The sequence below is a fragment of the Elephantulus edwardii genome, unplaced genomic scaffold, assembly GCF_000299155.1.
Source record: "Elephantulus edwardii isolate Elephantulus edwardi_28Jun2011 unplaced genomic scaffold, EleEdw1.0 scaffold00026, whole genome shotgun sequence".
NCBI classification, from domain to species: domain Eukaryota; kingdom Metazoa; phylum Chordata; class Mammalia; order Macroscelidea; family Macroscelididae; genus Elephantulus; species Elephantulus edwardii.
Genome location: NW_006399776.1, coordinates 14,719,520 through 14,741,690, shown reverse-complemented (window position 1 = coordinate 14,741,690; position 22,171 = coordinate 14,719,520). Strand labels below are relative to the sequence as shown.

The 22,171-nt window shown below is 36.3% G+C and overlaps 1 protein-coding gene across 1 annotated transcript in view; it reads right to left on the bottom strand.

The window, feature by feature from the left end:
- Positions 1-22,171, bottom strand: part of AQR (aquarius intron-binding spliceosomal factor) — a 124,342-nt gene that overhangs the window by 2,484 nt on the left and 99,687 nt on the right. The window contains exons 27-34 of the mRNA XM_006883231.1: positions 20,859-20,996; positions 18,253-18,324; positions 17,263-17,450; positions 16,243-16,414; positions 11,673-11,843; positions 9,634-9,719; positions 6,676-6,850; positions 3,125-3,238 (exon numbers count right to left, since the gene is read on the bottom strand). Coding sequence (XP_006883293.1) covers positions 3,125-3,238; positions 6,676-6,850; positions 9,634-9,719; positions 11,673-11,843; positions 16,243-16,414; positions 17,263-17,450; positions 18,253-18,324; positions 20,859-20,996 — 1,116 coding nt within the window. The remainder of the gene's footprint in view (positions 1-3,124; positions 3,239-6,675; positions 6,851-9,633; positions 9,720-11,672; positions 11,844-16,242; positions 16,415-17,262; positions 17,451-18,252; positions 18,325-20,858; positions 20,997-22,171) is intronic.

Genomic DNA, 22,171 nt, shown 5'->3' with positions numbered 1-22,171 from the left:
ACCACGACCCCTTCTAAACCCAGCCTGGACTTCTACTGTTCCAGTCGTTTTTGGATAATCTTCAGTAGAATCTTGTTTGCATGTGAAATCAATGATATTGTTCTGTAGTTTCCACACTCAATTGGGTCACCCTCCTTTGGAATGGGAACAAATATAGATCTCTTCCAGTCAGTTGGCCAGGTGGTTGTTCTCCAGATTTCTTGGCACAAGTTGGTAAGCACATCCAGGGCAGCATCTGTCAGCTGAAATACTTCAATTGGTATACCATCTATTCCTGGGGCTTTATTTTTTTGCTATTCTCTTCAAAGCAGCTTGAACTTCTTCCTTCATCACCATAGGCTCTTGCTCAAATGTTATTTCATTGAATTCTTCTGTATCTGCCAATTCCTTTTGATACAATGACTCAGTATATTCCTTCCATCTTCTTTTACTACCTCCTGGATCATTTAATATTCTGCCTAATTGATTAAAGCAACTCTAGGTTTAAATTTGTTCTTCAGTTCCTTGAGCTTAAGAAGTTAATAGTTTTGGTTTTAGTCCTAGGTCCATGATCCACTTTGAGTTGGTTTTTGTATATGGAGTGAGGTGTGGATCTTGCTTGAATTTTCAACAGATAGTTTTCCAATTTTGCCAACACCATTTGTTAAAAAGGCTGTCGTTTCCTCACTTAACTGACTTCATCTCCTTGTCAAAAATCAGTTGACCATAGGTAGACGGGCTCATTTCTGGATTCTTAATTCTATTCCATTGATCTATGTGTCTGTCATTGTACCAGTACCATGCTGTCTTGACCACCATAGAAGTGTAGTAGGATTTGAAATCAGGGAGTGAGATTTCTCTTACCTTTTTTCTCTTTTTAAAGAGTACTTTGCTTATTGAGGGGCTCTTTTCATCCCAAATGAAATTGGGGATTGCTTTTTTCATCTCTTGAAGAATGGAATTTGTATTTGTATTGGGATTGCATTGAATGTGTAAACTGTTTTTGGTAGTACTGTCCTTTTCACATTACTGAGTCTTCCTATCCATGAGCAAGGGATATTCTTCCATGTCTCCAGGTCTTTGTTTGTTTGTTTCTTGTAGTAAAGTTTTATAATTTTCTTTGTATAGATCCTTTGTGCTTCTGGTGAAATGTATTCCCAGTAAGTATTTAATCTTGTGATTAGCTATTGTGAAGGGTACTGTTTTTCTTAGCTCCAGTTCTGTATTCTCTTTGTCACTTTAGAGAAATCCAACTGACTTTTATATGCTGATCTTGAATCCTGCCACTTTATTGAATTGGTCAACTATGTCCAGTAGTGGGGGTTTTTTTGTTTGTTTGTTTTCTGAGTCTTTAGGATTTTCTAAGTATACGATCATCTCATCTGCATATGGAGATAATTTTACCTCCTCTTTGCCAATTTGGATACCTCTTATTTCCTTCTCTTGCCTTACTGCTATCGCTAAGACTTCCAATACATTCTTCTGGCACTCTCTGCTCACTGCCAAGATCCATTTGACATTGGCAATAATGTTCCAAGTGCCACGACCTCTTCTAAACCCAGCTTGTATTTCTGGTTGTTCTCTGTCAATGTACTGTTCATATCTTTTCTGGATAATCTTCAGCAGGATTTTGCTAGTGTGTGATATTCGTGATATTGTACAATAATTTCCACACTTTTATTTTGGAACGGGAATAAATATGGATCTCTTCCAGTCAGTTGGCCAAGTAGTTGTCCTCCAGATTTCTTGGCACAACTTGGTGAGCACATCCAGGACAGCATCTGCTTGCTGAAATACGTCAATTGGTAATCCATCAATTCCTGGGGATTTATTTATTGCCAAGTTCTTCAGAGAAGCTAAACTTCCTCCTTTATCGCCATTGCTTCTTCATCATATGTTGTTTCCTGAATTCTTCTGTGTCAGCCAATTATTTTTGGTACAATGACTCTGTATACTCCTTCCATCTTCTTTTAATGCTTCCTGAATCATTCAATATTCTGTCCATAGCATCATTAAGCATTGCAACTCGTAGCCTGAACTTATTCTTCAGTTCTTGCAGCTTAAGAAATGCTGAGCGAGTTCAGCCCTTTTGGTTTTCCGACTCTCGCTCCTTGCACATTTTATTATGATATTTTGCCTTGTCTTCCGAGTGGACCTTTGAAATCATCTAGTCAGCTCCTTAACTTCTTGATTTCTTCTCTTTGCTTTGGCTTTTCGGTGCTCTATCCAGACTTACCATATTATCCAGGGAGCTCTGGTGGTCTAGTGGTAAGAAATTGCACTGTCAACCGAAAGCCATGCAGTTCAAATCTGCCAGCTTCTCCATGGAACAAAGGTGGGAAGTTAAATTCCATGTGATTTACAGTCTCTGAAAACCCACTGGAGGATTGTCTTTGAGTCAGTTCCAACTCGCTGGTATATAACACCACCTATCATATTATCTAGTAATTTCACAGTTAAGTATTTACTCAAGAGAAATGAAAGCAGAAATAATAAAAGATTTAATAAAGAACACTCATTGTAGCTTTACTTGAATAACAGTCAAACTTGAAACAACTCAAATGTCCTTCAACATATGAACGCTAAACAAATTGTGATATATCCATATAATGGTAAATATCAGTGATAAAAAATGACCAGACTTCCTAATTATAGAGACTAGTAGAATCCTTGAGTCTATGGCCCTTAGATAAAACTTTCAAACCATTCCCAGAGATTATATTTCAAACAACAGTCAGGCTTATAAAGCGAAGACTAGTAACTATGAAGAACGATCTTTTATAACAATCAATCATAAGAGATTAAAAGGGTAGGCCTCCACAAAAACCAAGTTCAGAAGGCATCAGGGGACAGGAAAGAAGGGCAAATGGAAAGAGAAAACAGAAGAGTTACATTGGTGGGATTTTAAGTAATGTCATGAAACAAAATGTGTATAAATTATTGAATAGGAAATGAATTTGTTCTGCAAATTTTCACTTATTGCATGATAAAATTTAGAAAGAATACTTTAAATATGTAGAATTTATTGCTTGCCACATATATGTACATGAACATACTTAATGAATATGAATTTTACATGAATATTTATTTTATAAAACAGATCTCCCTACACTAAGAAAAAGAAAATAATTTATCAAAAGCTCACCTGATGATAATGATGTGTTGTTTGTATTAAATGCATGTACATATTGTACACAAAATTTGCCATCTGAGGCATGTTCTTTATTATCTGGACTTCATGAGGCGGTCTTTCTCCATTCTAAAAGAAAGCAAAAAGAAAAGTACTGAGTGAAGTATCTCAGACGCTAAGAGAGCTGAGAACACTTCCCCTTCCTTTACTAGAGACAGGGCAGTGTGCAGGCTGGAAGAGCAGAGGGGCCAGTACTGCATCTCAGGAGCAGCTCCCAGGTCGTCATGTTTAACACACTCCAGCAAATTCTTATGCAAGGTTAGAGGAACACACTTGCAGCTAAACTTTTTGTTCACTGGTATAACACAAATACACTCCAGATATATCTCTGTGGCACTTGTATAAGAATCTGCCCCTTTTAATAATCAGTCTCCAGAGCTAGAAATGTGTACCAACACCCAAGGTTTTATATGATCTCATTCATCATGATCTTCTGACCCTTTTTTTCTATTCTTCCCATAGCAGCATTTCTTAAGGGGGGGGGGGTCATGGTGAAAGAGAAAATACTAAAAATGATGTATTTAGTATTATACAATATCAAATATTTTTAAATTGGTAAGACGAAGAACTACAACATGAACATTTAAGGACACAGTATTAAATGAAAAATGCCAATGAAGCCGATAAGGGAGAGAATAGTTTAAAATTAATATATTTTAGGGCATTATGATTATCGTAAGAGTCCGGAATGAGGGTTGCAGAGTGGAGTATACCTTGGGGGGGGGTTGGGGATGTGCGGGGTGGTGGAGGGGATTATGTACCAATGAAGGAGTTTGTCTTTTGCTTTTCAAGGAGAGGAGCGAACTGTTGGTGGGGGTGGGGGGTGGGTAGGGAGAAAAGTGCAACAATGAATGAATGAATGGAATTCCAAAATCTCTGTAGATGTTCATGGAAAAGAATAATAATAATAAAAAATTAAAAAAAAAATGCAAAGTGGAGAAAATTCTACCCAACACATAAGAAAGAATACACAGGTTTGTTTGTACATCTTTTTGGCAAAAAGAGTATAATAAAGGTAAACTAGAAACTGTATAGACTGGTTATTACAGTAGGCAGGGGTGAGAAAGGATCTTGGGAGGAGGGGAAGAGGGAGTTTTAGAAACTAAGTAGTTTAATTTTAGTTTATAAACTAAGGAGTGTAAAGGAAAATTTCATAAAGCCTTTTGATAGAACGAATTAAACTTGGTGTTTGCTGAATTAAACTGATCTTTTTATTTGTATGTCTGCCTAGCACTTGGTATTTGCTTTGCTACATACAACAAAGTTAACCTGAATCTTTTATAAGTTCATGTTATCTGGAAATTGAGAAGTAATTTCTCTGACAAAGTCAGGATACATTTTAAGGAAGAAAATCTGGACACAACTATCTTTTGGATAAAATTGATCCAAGATGTAGTTATTTTTTTTTTAAGATGTATTTCTTAATGACAAGGACACAATTAAAAAAAATACTTGCAAAGGGTCTTGATGTTGGTCTTACTAAATTTATTAGATTACTAATTGGTTTTTGCTTAACAAGGGAGAAATGCAGTCCTGGTACCAAAATTATATTGACAATTTCCCATTTTTTTTTTTTTTAAGTAATTTCCCAGCTATTTAATGAAAGCTGTTGGTGTGATGTACAAGTGATGTTCTATGATCCCAACCTGAAGAGAATGTGATTTTAATGGAAAAAATCTGCAATTAGTTGCTGAACTCAATCACTGGAAGACTCTATACTCAACTATCGAATCAAAACCCAATACGTGACCCTAACTCTTTGTGACTACAACCAAACACTAGCCAATCAAACAAATGTATTACAATTTCTTTGTTTACTGGATTATAACTATCTTTATTAGAAGTTATTTCGTTAAAAAGTTTTGATTTATATAGACTGGTGTCTCCTTATATTTGAAAGCACTTCGCCCCTTGCTCCTGAATAAATTCTCAATCTCATTTTAAGGACGATGTGGGCTTTTCTACCATGGTAGTTGGTTTATAAAGTTCTTATAGGCTGACTAAGAGTGTCTAAAATAGTAATTGAGACAACCCATTAATAAGAAAGAGCTTGCTCTTATGCTAAATCAGCCTCCATTTTAATTTTTGCTTAAGTTCTGCTTTAAAATTGTAGCCTGCCATTCTTATAAGTGTCCACTGTGTTTTGCTAAAAAACAACAGATCAGTAATTTTAGAAAAGAATGATGGAAGTTTAGCCACCATTAATAAAAAGAATGATGGGTCCAACATGTATTTCCTGGAAACCAAAGTCAGAATGGAACATATAATTTAGGAAGAGTTTATCAGTAAACAATTATTTTTGAGAAGAATGTGTTCACACCTAACCAACTGGTCAGGATGTAAACCATTTGAGACCAAGTGAACAGTCTGTTGCTCCTGGAAAAATAAAAAAAAAAAAAAAAAATCCAAGCCCACTGCTGACTCTGATTTAGAGGACCTATAAGACAGAGTAGAACTTTTCCAGAGAGTTTCCAACACCATAAATCTTTAAGGAAGTAGACTGTCAAAACTTCTTCCCATGAAGTAGCTGGTAGGTTCAAGCTGTCAATCTTTCCATTAACAGTCAAATGCTTAAACATCATACCACCCGTGTACAAGCTATCATGAACAGCTGACTAACTACAAGTGCAATATGGACAAGTGTCAAACCAGATGGCCAGACTTTACATTTCAAAGAACTTCAAACTAAAGGTGATTTATCTACAATCATTAACTTGTTATCTTTCCTTTGTTTCTCCAGGTATAAACTTGTTATCTTTCCTTTGTTTCTCCAGGTATAAAACCCTCTAATTGGTTAAAGACAGCAGAGCACCATGCTAGGAGCATACTCTCTATTTTCCCAGTTCTCAAATTGTTATTTATTTACTCGTATTACTCATCATAAAAGTCACTGTTTTTACTTTAAGCAGACTCCATGACTTGTGTTTTTCCTACAGGATTCATCGAGTAGTTAGTTAAGTTCTTACACAGCCATGGAGAGTTAACCTGGACTCTGAAGTAAAACTGCTTGGCTTTTAGAAAAACTGGCTCTTTCACTTCCTAGACTTCTGCCCAAACTATTTCACTTCTTTCACCCTTAGTTTTCTGGTATGTAAAGTAGAGATATAAGGAAAACTTTCTTGAGCTGGTTTTGAGATGAAATAGAATAATGTACATAAAGTACAAACTAAGGGAGCCCTGGTGGCCTAGTGGAAAGAAGTTGTGCTGCAATCCCAAACGCACACTGTTAAATCCACCATAAATTCTGCTGCAGAAAGAGCAGCAATCTCCTCTTGTGCTAGGCTGGATCCTATTTGATGGTAAACAACAAAAACAACAACAACAAAAGTACAAACTGTTTAATGGATGCTAAGTATTCTATTGCTAGGTAAAACTATTGCTTTTAAACAAAAAAATATAAAAAACCTAAGAAGAACTTTAAACCAGTGATCAGATTATTTGAGATAATCTCAATTTCTCATTCTTATAAACATTGCACTACAATACCACCGAGAAAGAAATCCTACCTTTCTCGTGGTTGGGAAAGGCTCTGTTGGAATGATATGTAACTGCAGTGGGCGAGCTGTGAGCTGGCTGAAAGCTGGAGTTAGTTCAAAGCAGTTTTGGAAGAGGGACACTCTGGCAAAGATATAAAGTCCAAGTCTGGCTCGTGACATGGCGACCACTAAGCGACGCACATCCCTTTAGGAAAGAAACAATCAACACACTTCAGTATGAGTAAACAATACTTACTTAAACATTTTTAATTTTCTTTTTTAAAAAACATATTCTAATAATTCTGTAAACCTATGGCAATAAAAGTTAGTCTTAATAAACACAGAAGAGCCACTTTGTTAATAAGTGCAACAATAAACCAAGTAATAATAATAAGCCCAAGTTAAACAATGTACTAATTAAAAGGCCAAAGTAATTTAGCACAAGTATTTAGTACAAAGTATTCTTATGAAAAAATTTAGTACAAAGTCAGTACAGTTCAGTTTCCTGCCTTCAAATTCTTAAGGTCTGCCTACAAAAGGTACTCAACCCTCCCGTAAATAGTAATAAAAATGATTAAACGGACACATGTAGCGAGCTATTTCATGAGCAATGTCCATTTTAAAAAAAAACAACCTTTTACAATAGCTAGGTGATTGTTACATGGTGTTGAGTCAGAACCAGCTCACAGTTGACCTCTGGTGAATTTTCAGAAGCAATAAATCACACAGGAGATTGCCCATCTGTTTCCCACAAAACAAATGGTGGGTTTGAACTTTGTGCCTCTGGTTGGCAGCACAACTCCTTATCCAGGAGGCCACCAGAGCTTCCCTAAGAGTCATAAGATTTTCTTTTTAAAATATCTGAGATAATTTACAACAAAGTCTCTATTTTAAGTATGATTTCATGTATTACATAAAATGTATTTTAGTAAGGAAGCTCTCGTGCAACAGTGGGTGGTGATATAGATACATCGATATAGACATATGGTTTTATCATAAACTATTATTAAACCACTAGAAAGACTTAGTCTGAATTCTCATGTAAATTCTTTATTAAGAAAATGATGGTTAAAACTTATGTTGGGGGGGGGAGGTGGGAGAGAAGTGACCTACACTCTAGTTTCATAGCAATCATTGTATTACTATAATCTTTTCTCCCTTTTATATCCAGTAGAATCCCTTAAGGATATTACAGAAGGTAGAGAGTAGAGATGGGCTAAATTCCTTCCCCCATCCCCATATTGTTGCTATTGCTGAGTACCACTGAGTCGGAACCGACCCATAGCTGACCCTCTGGTGGGTAATTAATTGTATGGGAGGAGACTACCTATCCTTCTCCTGTGGAGCAGCTGGTGGATTTGAACTGCTTGACTTCAGGATTGCAGTCTAGTTTCTTTCCACTAGGCCACCAGATCTCCCTTTTCCCCCCTCTACACTGTCTAAATGTAAGGCTACCTACAAGAAGACAACAGTATCTTAAACTGTACGAGAAATTACATGCCTGGCGAACTTTTCTGCATCATGACAGAGATCACAACCAGTACACAGCTATGTCTATCCACAGGCTATTGGGAACTCTGAATCTAGGCAGAGTAAATAAAGTGACTTTGGAGCAGTACACAGAGGGGTATTTAACTGTCATTTTTTTTCCCCAACAGCTTTTATTTATATAAACTACACACAGCTATCAATCTTACAGTGATAAAGGAGCTTCTTTTAATAAAAGTCTCCAATTACATGCCTAAGATTCAAATAAATATGCCAAAATAAATCATATTTGATAATGCTAAAGTCTTGAAACAATCTTTGGGACATTAAGTCTTTGCTTACCCTTACATAAAAGTTATCAGTCTAATGGAATCTATCACTGGCTTAAGCTCCAGAGGGATCTTGACTTAATGGCGTTATGAAAGCTAAATTTCTTTTTATAACCACCAAGTAAAACAATAAATGCTCCCTTTAGTTTTGCTACCAAGTCATGAAATGAAGATTTCTATAAAACTAAACAGCTGCTTAGTAATAAGAAGATATTATTCCCATAAATCTCTAACACATAAATACATCACAATGAATGATAAAAATAGATTATTGTTTGTTCTGACAATTCTTAATCCTGGGAGAACAAATGTCTCCTTTATCCTTTAACACTGAAGTTGAAAAGGCTGGGGAGAGAAAAAGTGGCAACATCATGAAGTGAAATATTTACTCCAAAGAGATTTTACTCCCTTAACTTTTTTTTTTATTTTTTTTATTTTATTTCATTATTTTTGTGTGCGTGTACCGTCAAATCAGATCTGACTGGTACAGGAGGAGATTGCCCCTCCTTCCCCGGCAGAGCATCTGGTGGATTCGAACCGTGCACCTCTGGGATTGTAGTTGCAGCTTCTTGCCACTAGGCCACCAGAGTTCCCCTCCCTTAACTTTTGACATTAAAGTTTTCAGCAGATAAAGGACAGATAAATTAACATTTTATGATAAATAGTATCTCCACATGTTACTGAAGAGTAAAAAAGTGAAAACCATTAAATCAATTTCCTAAGAGAAGAGATGGTGATTTATTGTTTATAGAAGCAATGGAAATGAGAGATACATGATATCAGAGGGTAATAGTATAGGGCCAAAACATTTCAGCAGCAATTAAAATGGTTAATCATGCAAAGAATATGGTATGGTTACATTCTAATAGAAAGTACTGATAGCTGTCATAATAATGTTCATTTAAAGAAACAAGAAAACTACTTAGATATTTAAACTCAAAAGCAGTTAATAAAATAGGTAGCAAAGTGGCCTAGTAAGAAATTGTCCTATGAACTGAAAGACAAGTGGTTCAAATCCACCAGTTGTGCCAGAAGAAAAGATAGGCAATTACCTCCTACATGATTTATAGCTTCTTAAAAACCACTAAGAATCACCTAGGAGTTGGTTCCAACTTGATGCAATTAAGTGAAAATTCAAAATTATCACAGTATTATTCTTTTTTTTACATACCTCAGGTGGCCCACTGCTCTGGTTCGAACTAGAGAAAGAAGAATATAATCATTCTGCTGACCCTGGAATCTGTCAACAGTTGTCACCTAGGAAGAAGAAGAAAAGAAACTGTGGTTTATTTTAAAAAAACACAATTAAAAATCTTTAGAGATAAAAACAACTATGAGATATTATTTCATCCCAATAACAACAGCAAAGTTCAACAGAGCAGCAAAATGCTGATGAGCTTGTGAAGAAACTGGAGGCCTTATTCACTGCTTGTGGGATTGGAAAATTCACACAATGGAATACTACACAGCACCGAAAAACAATGAACCTGTAAAACATTACACAACATGGGAGACCCTGGAGGACATAATGGCTGAGTGAACTATCTCAGTCACATATCTCTAGAACTCATTACGGAGCTCTGGTGACTTGGTTGTAAGGAGTTGTACTGCCAAAGGCAGGTGGTTCAAATCCACCAGCTGCTTCATGGGAGAAAGATGAGCAATCTCCTCTTGTGCAATTTACAGCCTCTGAAAACCTATTAGAGAGTCAGTTATGAGTCAGTTCTGACATTTTACTTAGCAGCACACAACAGTAATAGGAATCATCTATACTACTTCTATGCCAAAAAAAGTTAATTAATCTTCATAGTACTTTTTTGTAGGGATTGAAAACAAAAGGAATTTCAGGAAGGTTTCAAAATTTCCATGTTAGCACTCCTTTATCTCTCATTTTCATTTTTTTTTTGTTTGCGCTTTTAGGCCTTTTTCTTAAAATTTTTTTTATTATTAATTTTAATGAACATTTGCAGATTCTGGATTTCCATTCATTCACTATTTCACTTTTCTCTCCGCTCTCCCTCCACCCCCCACCCCCCAGTTCACTCTTCTCTTCGAAAAGTAAAAGAAAAATTCTTTCATTGGTATACAACCCCAACCCCCCCTCCCCCCGAATAAACTTCACTCTGCAACCTTCATTCCGGACTCTTATGATAATCATAACACCTTATAATATATTACTTTTAAACTGTTCTCTTCCTCATCCGTTTTCAAGACTAGTCTCTTTATTTTCTCCCCCACATTGTCTGCCTAACTTTAGCGACCTGATCTGGGCATCTCACTAAAAATGAAGTCTGTGCCCTCCTCTTCTCATTTCCCATTGTTGCTTTTGGATGATTTTCAAGAAAAAGTAAAAGCTAATTTAAATAAACAGATACACAAAGTGCTAGTTTTATTATTAATACTACCTATGAAGCTCTGGTGGCATAGTGGCAAGGAATCACATTACCAACCAAAAGGCACATGCTTCAAATCCTCCAGCTTCTCTGCGGGAGAAAGAGGGACAATCTCTTCCTGTGCAAATTCACTGCCTCTGAAAACTCACTGGAACGTCTGCTATGAGTCAGTTCCGACAAAATGGTACACAACAACACATATGCTTTTATTATTTTATCTAATTTAGTCAATCCTATATTAACAGTATCAAGCACCTTTTTATTTTATGTTAATCCACTGTACTGTATCCAAAAAAGTATTAAAATTCTAGGCTTGGCAATCTCCTCCTGAGGAATTAACTGCCTCTGAAAACCTGCTGGAGGGTCAGCTATGGATCTGACTCTACAACAGACAACAACAGCAAAGTTCAATGTATTTTACAACCTTCCTTTCTCAAGAAAGAACACACTGCCACATATAATAAAAATCAGTAGAAATTATACCTTTGCAAAACACAACATGCCTCAGTTTATGTTTCTATAATAGTATATAAACTATAATGTAATTTCATCATCCATCACTTTACCAACCAAAAGTTTTAGATCAATTTATTATTACTAACAACAAAAATCTTCAATGTAGTAGTTCAAATAGAGGTTTACAGAAAAATCAAAACTGACAGGATTTCCTCAGAATTATTTCATTTTCACTTATATAACTTGAAAGAGAGCTAGCAAAGAGACAAAGTGGAACAAGAGAAATGACTCAATATTTACATAAGTCTATCCACCTTGATAATATGATAAAGAAGAGAATATACTGTACTCATTCTATTACCTTATTTGGTCTTCCAATCAGTGGATTGCTCCCACATCGTCTGTTGATGATATCACGAATAAGATGTTTTTGCCCATTATATGTCGTCAGAATACTGATCTTATCAGCAGGATAACCAAGTAGACACATGTACATAAAAAGTGCCACTACATATTCTGCTTCTCCAAGATTCTGTAATGCAAACATAATCAAGTGTGTGTTTTATATTGCTTTAAATTTTACAAAGCTATTGGTTTATCAAGCAATTTCATCACTTAGGATATCACAAGAAGTAAAGCTTAATTTGGGCAAGAAAATAATCCTTTATTAAACTGAAGTATAAATGTATCCTAATGTAACAGAAATAAATAGAATGTGATCAAATCAACGGCTGTCAAATCATTACCAACTTAAAGACAGGATAAAGTGAAAAGTCGGACAATGTGAAAGTTAGGCAATTTATAAAGATAACAAAAGAAGAATTAATGCCTTTGAATTATGGCTTTATTTATGGCTGGTCAAGAGTCCTGCACATACCATGGACTGCCAAAAAAAAAAATCTGTCTTGAAAGAAGTCCAATCAGAGTACTCCTTGGAGGCAAGGATGGTAAAAACTTTGTCTCATTTATTTTGGGCTTATTTTCAGGAGGAAACAGTCTTTGGAGAGAGAGATCAATGTTGGGAAAGGCAGAAGGTCAGTGAAAGAGAGGCTATCAATGAGATGGACTGACACAGTGACAGAGAACAACACAAGAAGGGGAAGATTCGGATCTGTTGTTCACAGGGTCACTATTACTTGTAGTCAATTTGATGGCACTTTAACAACAGGACAGAGGAGAACTACCATAAATGATTTTCGAAACTGTAAAGTTTTGGTAATGTGGTATGTATGACACACCCTTTACTGTGCTATCACTGGTGGATATGAAGCAAAGACCTCCTAGTTAGTGGCTGAGCACCAACCAGTGCACCATCAGTCTTTCCAATGTCTCAAATACAGTTTATGGTAATTATTTTACTTTGAAAATTGCAATGTAGTTAAAATAAGATACTAACTTCAAAGCCGAATAATCTTGGGACCATAGCAACCACAAAAAAGATTAATAAAATTCTGCTACAGTCTACAATGGTCTTCCTTCTTCCTTACTGTTCTTGGTGCTTTTTCGTTCATAATCTTTTCCTGATGATTGCAGTATCTCCTAGTATACCTAGTCTCAAACTGGCCAGCCTGGCTTACTGCTGTTAGGAGATTATGGTTAAGGGGCGACTGGAAGAAGCTTAAAATGAATGGCTTGACTGGACATAAAAGAGAGGAGTCATGCATAAGGCTATTTAGATTAGTTCAGGAGAAAATTCAAAGGACTAGATGACAAAAGAAATTCAGATGTAAGTAAAAACATGTTAAAAAAAAAAAAAGACACAAAGATGGGTTTCCTGTAAATGCATTAAGAAAATTACAGCAAGAATTCCAGAAAAAGACTTATTCAACAACTTATTCTTGATTCAAACAGCTTGAGTTCTTTCTCTCACTTAAGTTCTTTTGCTCTTGGGAGCCCTGATGGCACAAATGGTATAGCATGACTGCTGATCAAAAGGCTACTGGTTCAAACTCTCCCAGAGGTTAAAGGAAAGAGTCAACAAAGCATACAGATTGAGGTAAGAAGTCAAAACGGATCTTTCCTGACTTTAAACCAGAATGTCTTCTAGTTATGTTTAAACAGCTGCCTCTTAGTCCAGATTCTATAGAACACAACTGAGTACTCTGGAATTCCCATTTTTCACAATGCTGTCTACAGTTTGTTATGATCCATATAGCTAAATGCCTCTGCAGTCAAAAAAACCTACTGACATCAGGCTGATTCTGACTCATAGCAATTCTAAGACTTTTCACCTTATTTGGAGGAGACTGCTCCTGATCCTTCCAGTTAGCAGGGCAACATGTAATGCTGTATGTCAACAGAGCTCCTTACTTACAGCACAGTCACGAAATCAAAACTAAGTAATCTTTCTGGTATTCACTGCTTTCAGTCAAAAGCATTGGGTATGATAATATCCTTTCTCCTCTCAATCTGGTGTGACTTCCTGACAGTTTCCTATAGATTTACTGCTGCCATTGTTTGAAATTCTTTTCAGCCAACCTTTATTGCAAGTAATATTAGTGACCTTTTTTGATCATTTCCACATTGTATCACCTTTCTTTGGAATGGGCAGAAATACGGATCATTTCTAGTCAGCTTCTCAGGTAGAGATAAGTGAGTGCGTGAAGCACTGACTGAACCATCATTACTGAACTAACTCAAGGGGTATTCTGTCAATTTCTAGAGAAATATTTTTTGCCAATGCATACAGTGGAACTTTAAGTTCTTCCTTCAATACCACTGGTTCTTGACCTTATGTTACCTCCTGAAATGACTGTATATCAATCAATCCTTTTTGGTTTAATGATTCTGTCTGTATTCATTCTATCTTCTGTGATATTTCCTGGGCTGTTCTAATTTTGTCTCCATAGGATGAGAGACAATTCCGGTGTCTGAGTGATTCCCAGTGCCCATCAAAGTAACAAAGCTTCCAGGTAAGGGGAAACACTCACTAATATGAACTCATTTTCCACTCTAACTTCACTGGCCAACCAGCTGCCAAGAACAAAGCATGCTTCTCCTGACAGGTGGCAAACAAACGTCTCACAAATGGACTACTTCTTGGGACCTCCACATACACCCACAGGTACCTACATCCCAGAGGTGTGCATTTGCGGAAAAGCTTCAAAAGCAAGTTGAGGAGCAACTATCCTTCTATGAGACTGGAGAGACTCCATGAAAAAATTTGGATGTCATGTAAGAAGTTATGTCTTAGGCCAAAAACTGGCAACTGAGATTACTAAGAAACAGAAGCAACAGCACGTAAGGAAGGAAAAGAAAAATAAACAACTGGCTGCAACGGCACTTAGTTCAACCGTACTCCTGAGGATCAGGACTGTGAGAAGACAAGTGAGAAGCTCAAAACGAAGATAAAGAAAAAGCCCCAGGAGCCCTACAAAAACAGAATGCTCTGTCTAGCTCAGTAATCCCTAAGCCCAAGAAAAAGAATCTCTTTCTAAGAAGATGGTTAGTGATTCTGAAGAGACAACTCGAAGGCCAGGTGTCCCCAAGAGGAAGAAATCTTCCCCCCAAAGCAGAGGATCCTGAAGAAGCTACTCAGTCTCCCAAAGGAAAAGGAGCTCTTCAAGGCTGAGCCAGTCAGCAGGGGACCTGAAGAGGCTGCCATCAAGAAGAGCAAGAATACGAACAAAAATGGGGGGAAGTTTTTTGATTTGGTTTTGGGTTGGTTTTTTTAAGAAGTATCCCAACTGAATCACAAATTCAAGAACCCTCTGGTTTCCTCAATCATCCTGCAAGGTTTGCCTCAGAGCAGTTTATAAGCAATGAAATCTTTAACTGTGGCCTTTATCTCAGGCTACACCTTGCTAAAGTTTCTCCACAGTAAAGCCACAGTCTCTCCACCACCATCACCAGGGGTCTTGCTCCTCAGTGTGGGAAGTACTCTCTTTCTTATCCTAGTACCACACCTGTTGATGATTTGCAAGATCATGTATGTGAAGTTACAGTAGATGCAGATAAGGGGATAAAGTATTAGCGAAAAAAAGCTAACCTTAGGCTAACATCACACTGACAAATTCGTAAACTAAATTACTTGTCCACTAGCACTGCATAAGCAGAACTTTCCCAAATCTACCCTAACTACTGTTGAACATTATTAACCTTTGCTTTATGAATTATATAGTCTAGTTCTTATCACATTTTTCTCTTGTAAGTGTAGACTTTTTTAAATAGTGATTTTTAAGTGTTATATGGATAAGTGGCCAGGAGAGATTGGTCCTTAATAAAGGGCATCATGCTCAGAAGGGTGGACAGACAGTGCCTGAGAGGGAGACCCAAGATGAGAAGGACTGATACAGTAACTGGGGCAAGGGGGGTTGGTGTGGCAGAATTAGTGAGACTGGCTCAGGACAGAGAAAGATTCAGAGCTGCCGTACACAGGGTCGCTATGCATCGCAGGCGACTCAATCAATAACATTCTAGAACAGGTCTGGAAGCAGGAGTGGCATCCACTTCCTAAACAACTTGTCTCCAGAAACTCTATGAACTTTGATAAGTGTTGATAGCTGTAGAGGGGTTTCAACAGCCTTTTGTTCATAGGGTCACTATGAGTTGTGCTCAACCTGAAGGCAATCAACAACAACATAGCGATAAGTATTCTGAATTCAATTACATTTGTTACATGTTGACAATAAATTCTGTTCTCAAATAAGGAATATATTTTTATGATTTCTACTTTTTGGCCACATGTGTAGGAAGACCTTTCTCATCCCTGCATTAAATATTCTTCTATAATTTTTATAATAGTTTCCAGTATGTTTATAGGTTTTTTCCCTTTTATTTATATACATTTAATCCACCTGAAATTAATTTTTTCTGTGTTGTGTGTGTGTGAGTGAAACCTAATTTGAAACAGTTTGCTATGGCTGACTTAAGACAATAAATCAGGCAACTAGATATAAAATAAAGTTCATAGCATCATGTTTTTTTCTTACCTGATAAAAGTATGGATTAGGTTCAGATTCTCCAACTCCCTGGAAATCTTCCACATTGATGAGCTGGAAGTCATAGAGCAATCCAGCATTTGCTGTGCTAAACTCTGGCAAAAGCTGCACATGAGGCAGGTTTCCGAGATTCTTGTATCGCCAGTTGTAGAGGTTGCACAAGCTTTCCAAAAACAAACCACCCACAAAAACAAGATTAGCCAAATTTCTCTTAATACATACATAAAGTTTCAAAGAAACTATGCTTCCTTTTAATGCCCATATTACCCATTTTTTTGCTTACTTTTTCAAACTTTGCCACCCTCTATCAAGTAACTAAATGCCCAAAGAGTGAAAATATTCAAAAAAAAGGACAGCTCCAGTGTTCTCTGATATAAATGCTATCACTACACCTTAAAAAAAGAATAAGGAACTCTAGTGGCCTAGTGGCAAAAAGCTACACTGCAATCTCAAAGACACATGGTTTAAATCTCCCATCTGCTCTGCGGGAGAAGGTTGGGCCATCTCCTCCCACGCGATTAACTGCCTCTGAAAACCTGCCAGAGGGTCAGCTATGGGTCAGTTCGGAGTCAACAGTACACAACAATAAGATTGACAACCAACAACAAAAGTGAAGACAGTTAAGAGATCAAAAGATGTGTTGTAATGGGGAAAAAACAAAATAAGGAAAAGACCATAAACTGAGAAAAACTTTAGGGTAGTTACAAGATAGAGCCTGTCCACTGTAAGAACTAATGTGCTTTTCTCCTGTTAAACTGTGCTTTAGACATCAAAACGATAACAACTGTATAAAACTTAATAAACATCAATAAAGCTGAACAGGCCGCGAAAAGAAATCTTTATGAATGCAAGAAAGGAAACAGTTAATTTGGTCCACGTACACCTCATGAAAAAAAACAAAAGGTACTCTGAGGTTTTTAGATTAAATTCCCGAATAGCAGGGACTGCTAAGAGCTTTAATAACAATGTTTATAAAATAAGACAGGTTCACATTTCCTTTGTCTCCTTTACCTTGCTCTGGCTCTCCCTTGGGCATCTAGGTCCACAGTAGGAACCCCAACACGAACAAAACGAGTAAAGAGAGACTGTTCCATGTTCGAGTATTTCTGAAAAGCCATGTTCTTAATGACTGGAGGTAACTGATGATGATCCCCAATCATAATCCATCGTTTCAGTCGACTAAATCCATCCTGAGGATTCTAGAAATGAAAAGTGAAGAAACGGCAAAACAGTCAAATTTTATTATCCTATTAGTTTTCGAATTATATCCATTTACAAACTTTTTGTATTCATCAGCTTCATACAAAGTAATCTGGTATATCCATAGAATGGTTTGTTAATACAGTATATGCATCACACTTCCTGGTTGACGGTGGACAGGGCTTTATGTAGGGATCAAGCAGGTAAGCATGAAACTATCCTACTTTAACAAGTGGAGTAATCCAAAACAGTCTGGAAAGGCTGAGGGTTAGCATTAGGCAAGCAATCACAGGGAAAGAGAATGTTCAAAAAAGTAAATAAACAAGTGTCTAGCATTCTGTGTCAAAATTATGCCAATGACCAGTTCTGGAATTTCTCAAAGAATTAAAACTTATTTTCTTAAATTCCTACATAGCTACTTTAATTTCCTATTATTTAGCAAAAGCAATGCAATCAGTGTATATCAGAAACAAATCTAGAAACCATTTTAACAAAGGAAAAAGCTTCCTTCTAAAGTGCTTAAAAATGTAATTTACTAATTTACAATGATAAACATTTTTAAAAATCACTTTATAGAGATTAATTATGAAATTTTAAATAATACTGCTGGACACAATTCAAATTACTAAATAACCAGTGAGCACATTAAAGGAATTTTATAGGCTTAAAACAGAATACCGATGACACTCAGGCTAATTCATAATTGTGGGAATCATCATCCCCAAACTTTGCAGTGTTCTGATGATGTTTGATAATTCTTTAAAACTTATTTTCCCTCTGACTCAGATCTTAATTTTTTACCTGTAGAAGAAGAGGTATGAAAGTTTCTATCTCTAGAATCTGAGCTGCCTCCTCCATTAAAATGTTGTCATACTGAGAAAAGAAAGGAAAATGAATTAATAAAAAGCAGCTTAAAAGCCAAATAATAACCACCATTCAAAAAATAAGTAAGAAAACACACAAGTTACTCAAACAGAAAATGTTAGTCTTATTTATCACCACACCCTGCTTTACCAATTCAAGTCTTTAACCTCAAGGAAGCACTTATATACATCGTTCCTTAAGACTGCACTATCAATTCTTCTAGTTCAGTATAAGCAAGAATCAATTTATAATTGTTTGACAGCCAGTGCCACAGGGACTCTTATTCTAAACTGGTATTTTCAGGTTAATTCCCACCCCCTCAATGAATTCTATTATCTCTCCACAATCTATTTCATCTCATCCCACCACAATGGGTGTGTTTTACCTCTGAAATGATATCCAGTCAATTCATGTTTCTTATTTCTACCACCACTTCCACTCTAGTCTCAGCTCCTACTCTTCTGACACAAACTACTTTCCCCTCCCTTCCTAACTTGCCTCCTCAAAACTACTGACATAGCAGTGATAGATTACCTCCAGATTTCAAACTCTTTCATTAGCTTCTCAATGTCGAAGAGGGAAATTCCTTTATTATGACCTCCATGGTTCTAGAGAAACTAGCCCCTGCTTTCCTCTCCTTCCGATCTGTCGTCTTTCTTTTATTCAATAAGCTTCAGCCGCTCTTCCCTCTAAGGAGCATCCTGGTTGCACTTTTTTCCAAGTGATCTATTCCATTTCACAAAACCATTCTTGCATTGGATCCTTTTACACATGCTAAATTTTCTCAATATTGCTCTGTTTAGGTCTCTTATAGCCTTAAAATATACTTTATAGGGCATTGTCTAACCTCCAAATCGAACATTTATCTCACAGTGCTGTTAGTTTGTTTCACAGCACATCACAATCTGGATTTCTGCTTACTTAATTCCTGTATCCTCCCACTAATCTACATTGTGTAGCCCAGTTCCTGGCAATGTTAGGAACTCTTAATTTTTTTCTTTTCTCCTGAGGCATAAAGTAAAAGTAGCATACTTATCATTAATGCTTGATAACATTTCTCTTTTTATAGAATTGTTTACATATTCAATAATTTCTGTATTATTAATTTATCCAAAATGTATCTACCTTTATCAAGTTTTGGTAGCTAAATTTGTTTTGCAACTTTTAAACTAGATGGATAGAAAGAAAATATCAAAATGAAAACTATGGAGATCTTAAGAGATATTATCCAGAAGCTCTAGTGGCCTAGAGATAAAGTGTGCATCCAACCCAAAGGCAGGCAGTTCAAAAACACAGAAGAAAGATAGGCAATCCGCCTATTCACAGCCTCTGAAAGCCAGCTAGAGGGTCAACTTCGGGTCAGTTTTGATTGAAAAGCACATAACAAGGGATACTATCACCACTTATGCTGGCTACCTTTAAATACACAGAATGATGTAAGTGTAAAAAGTGGTTCATGCTAGTCTGTGATAAGTTATGTCTTTAAAGCATGTTCGAAAGGCTGCAGAAAATGCAAATACAGAATGCTAACTATGACTGTGTCATTTTTTTTGTTATTAAATGGTTATGATTTAATAACAAAATGAAGGCATACTTTATATGTCAGGAAGAACAAAACACTTAGGTGAAAAATTCTCACTAATAATCTGCAACAGGATAGTAAATTCACACCACCAGAGTAAGTTCACACAACCTCTTAATAAATTATCATTATGTGTCCTACCTTACAGCTGAAGAACCTTTCAACCAAGATAACAACAATTCCATCACCCTGAATTTATTTAACACCTTTTTTTCCAGTGAGCTCATATTATTTTCAACTTGTCAGTTACTTTCATCAACAACAAATGTTTTCCTCACTTTCAATTTAAACCAGTACACAAACACTAATTTTAAACAACAGCTAAATTAGTTGCAGAGAAGTTAAACGAGCTGCATGGTAATTAGAGTTCAAGCTAGTATTATTAGCAGCATTATAGTTTGAAAATTCTAGTTTACTGCTCTATCATTACATTCCATTTCAGTTGAGTCACAGGTTCAAATAACTTACCTCCTGTCTTAATTAGATGATGAATTTTAATTCCTCCATATAAAAGTATTCCATGTCCTTATATGGAGACATATCATTTATTCCAAGACCAAATAACCGCAGAAAGGATGTATACTTAATAGGTAAATAGTGTGAGCATAAAGATGTGTAATACATGGGAACCATAACCAAATGCTGTTTCATAGTTCACACTTCTGTCTAAAGAGCTTTTTAAACTGGTTAATCTACCTTAACAACTACAAGGTTTTGGTTCGACTACCAGGTTATTATAGTATCTGTAAGTAAATTAGAGCCCCATAACTATATAAACATGTGAAACTTTAATCTACTTTCAAGACAGAAATTTTTAATTATTGTAAATGTGACCTTCAGTAATAGGTGAGACAGTTCTTAAGGGAAATGGTACTGGTAACAAAAACAAGAGAAAAAAACTAGAGAAATAAAAAACTACCATGAACAGATGATAAATAAGGAACTGAGAAGAGGTAACTACCTTGAAACCTAACTTGACCAAGTCATGTCGTTTTAAGGCAGCATGAGTACAGGTCATAGCAATGATTTTGGCTTCTTTCACCAAAAGGTATTTAGATCTGTCCAGTCCACTTTGAAGCAGTTCAGAGGCTCTGAATTCCTAATGGGAATGGAGGCAGGAAAATAGAAGAGGGAAGTAGATTGTAATTTTTGGAGAACAAACATTCTTTACTGAAACATTTACATAATCTCGTCAATCATACCTAACTTCAGAGAAATTAATATAACAATGCCGTTGTTATTGCTACATGCTGTGGAGCAAATTATGACGCATGAGCAACAGATCAAAGCCTTGCTCTATCCTGTACCATCTTTACAATCTCTGTCATGCTACGCTAACTATGTCAATCCATCCCGCTGGGGCATGCTCTCTTTTGCCAGTCCTCAATTTTCCCAGCATGAGGTCTTTTTCTAAGGATTTTTGACAATATGCCCAAAGTACGTGAGATGAGGTTTCATCATTCTTCTAAGCAGCATCCTGGTCCCAAGATAGATTTATTTGTTCTTTTGGCAGTCCATGAGATATTATTCAATTTAACAATATCATCCATTAATTGTTACTACATCCTCTCAACGTCTAATGAATCATAATTACGGCTCATTAATAGTTAGGTATAAATTGTGTTCAATGAATGGCTAATATTAAATCTAAAATTTTTGCGTAAGGTAAAATATTGACAATATAAACATGGATACTGAATAAAATATAAGTCATAACTGTACTTGTTTCTCGGGGTCTTTCTAGGAAAACAGAAAGGATGTCCAATAAATCCTCATAAAATACATTCATAACAAAGAAAATGCAATACAGGGAACTGGTTACAGAAGTGATGGAGAAACTGGAAAATAACTAGAAAATTTTGAGGTAACCTAGATATTAGCAACAGTAATGGGAGGAGATGGAGTTATCAGAGCCTAGAAGCTACAGTCACAGAAGAAACTGGTGTGACAGTGGTTAAGCACAGCACTAACTAGTGTCATGAAGGAGATCAAACATAAGGCTAAGCAGGAGGGTGGAAAATACCCCTTTTATTTCTTCAATTCCTGTCACATTTTTAATTGTCTACCCTGGCAAGAGAGAATGGGAAACAAAACTTGCAAAGATCAGACCCACTTGCAGTTATGGCAGAAGTTCCCCCCAAATCAGACAATATTTTCCCCAGGGAATGGACAACTGATGAACATCTAGACCAGACTACTCGATATCAAGTTTTATCAAATTTTAATATTATATTTACATCTGATCTTTTTAACTTTTTTTAAAAAAATAATTCA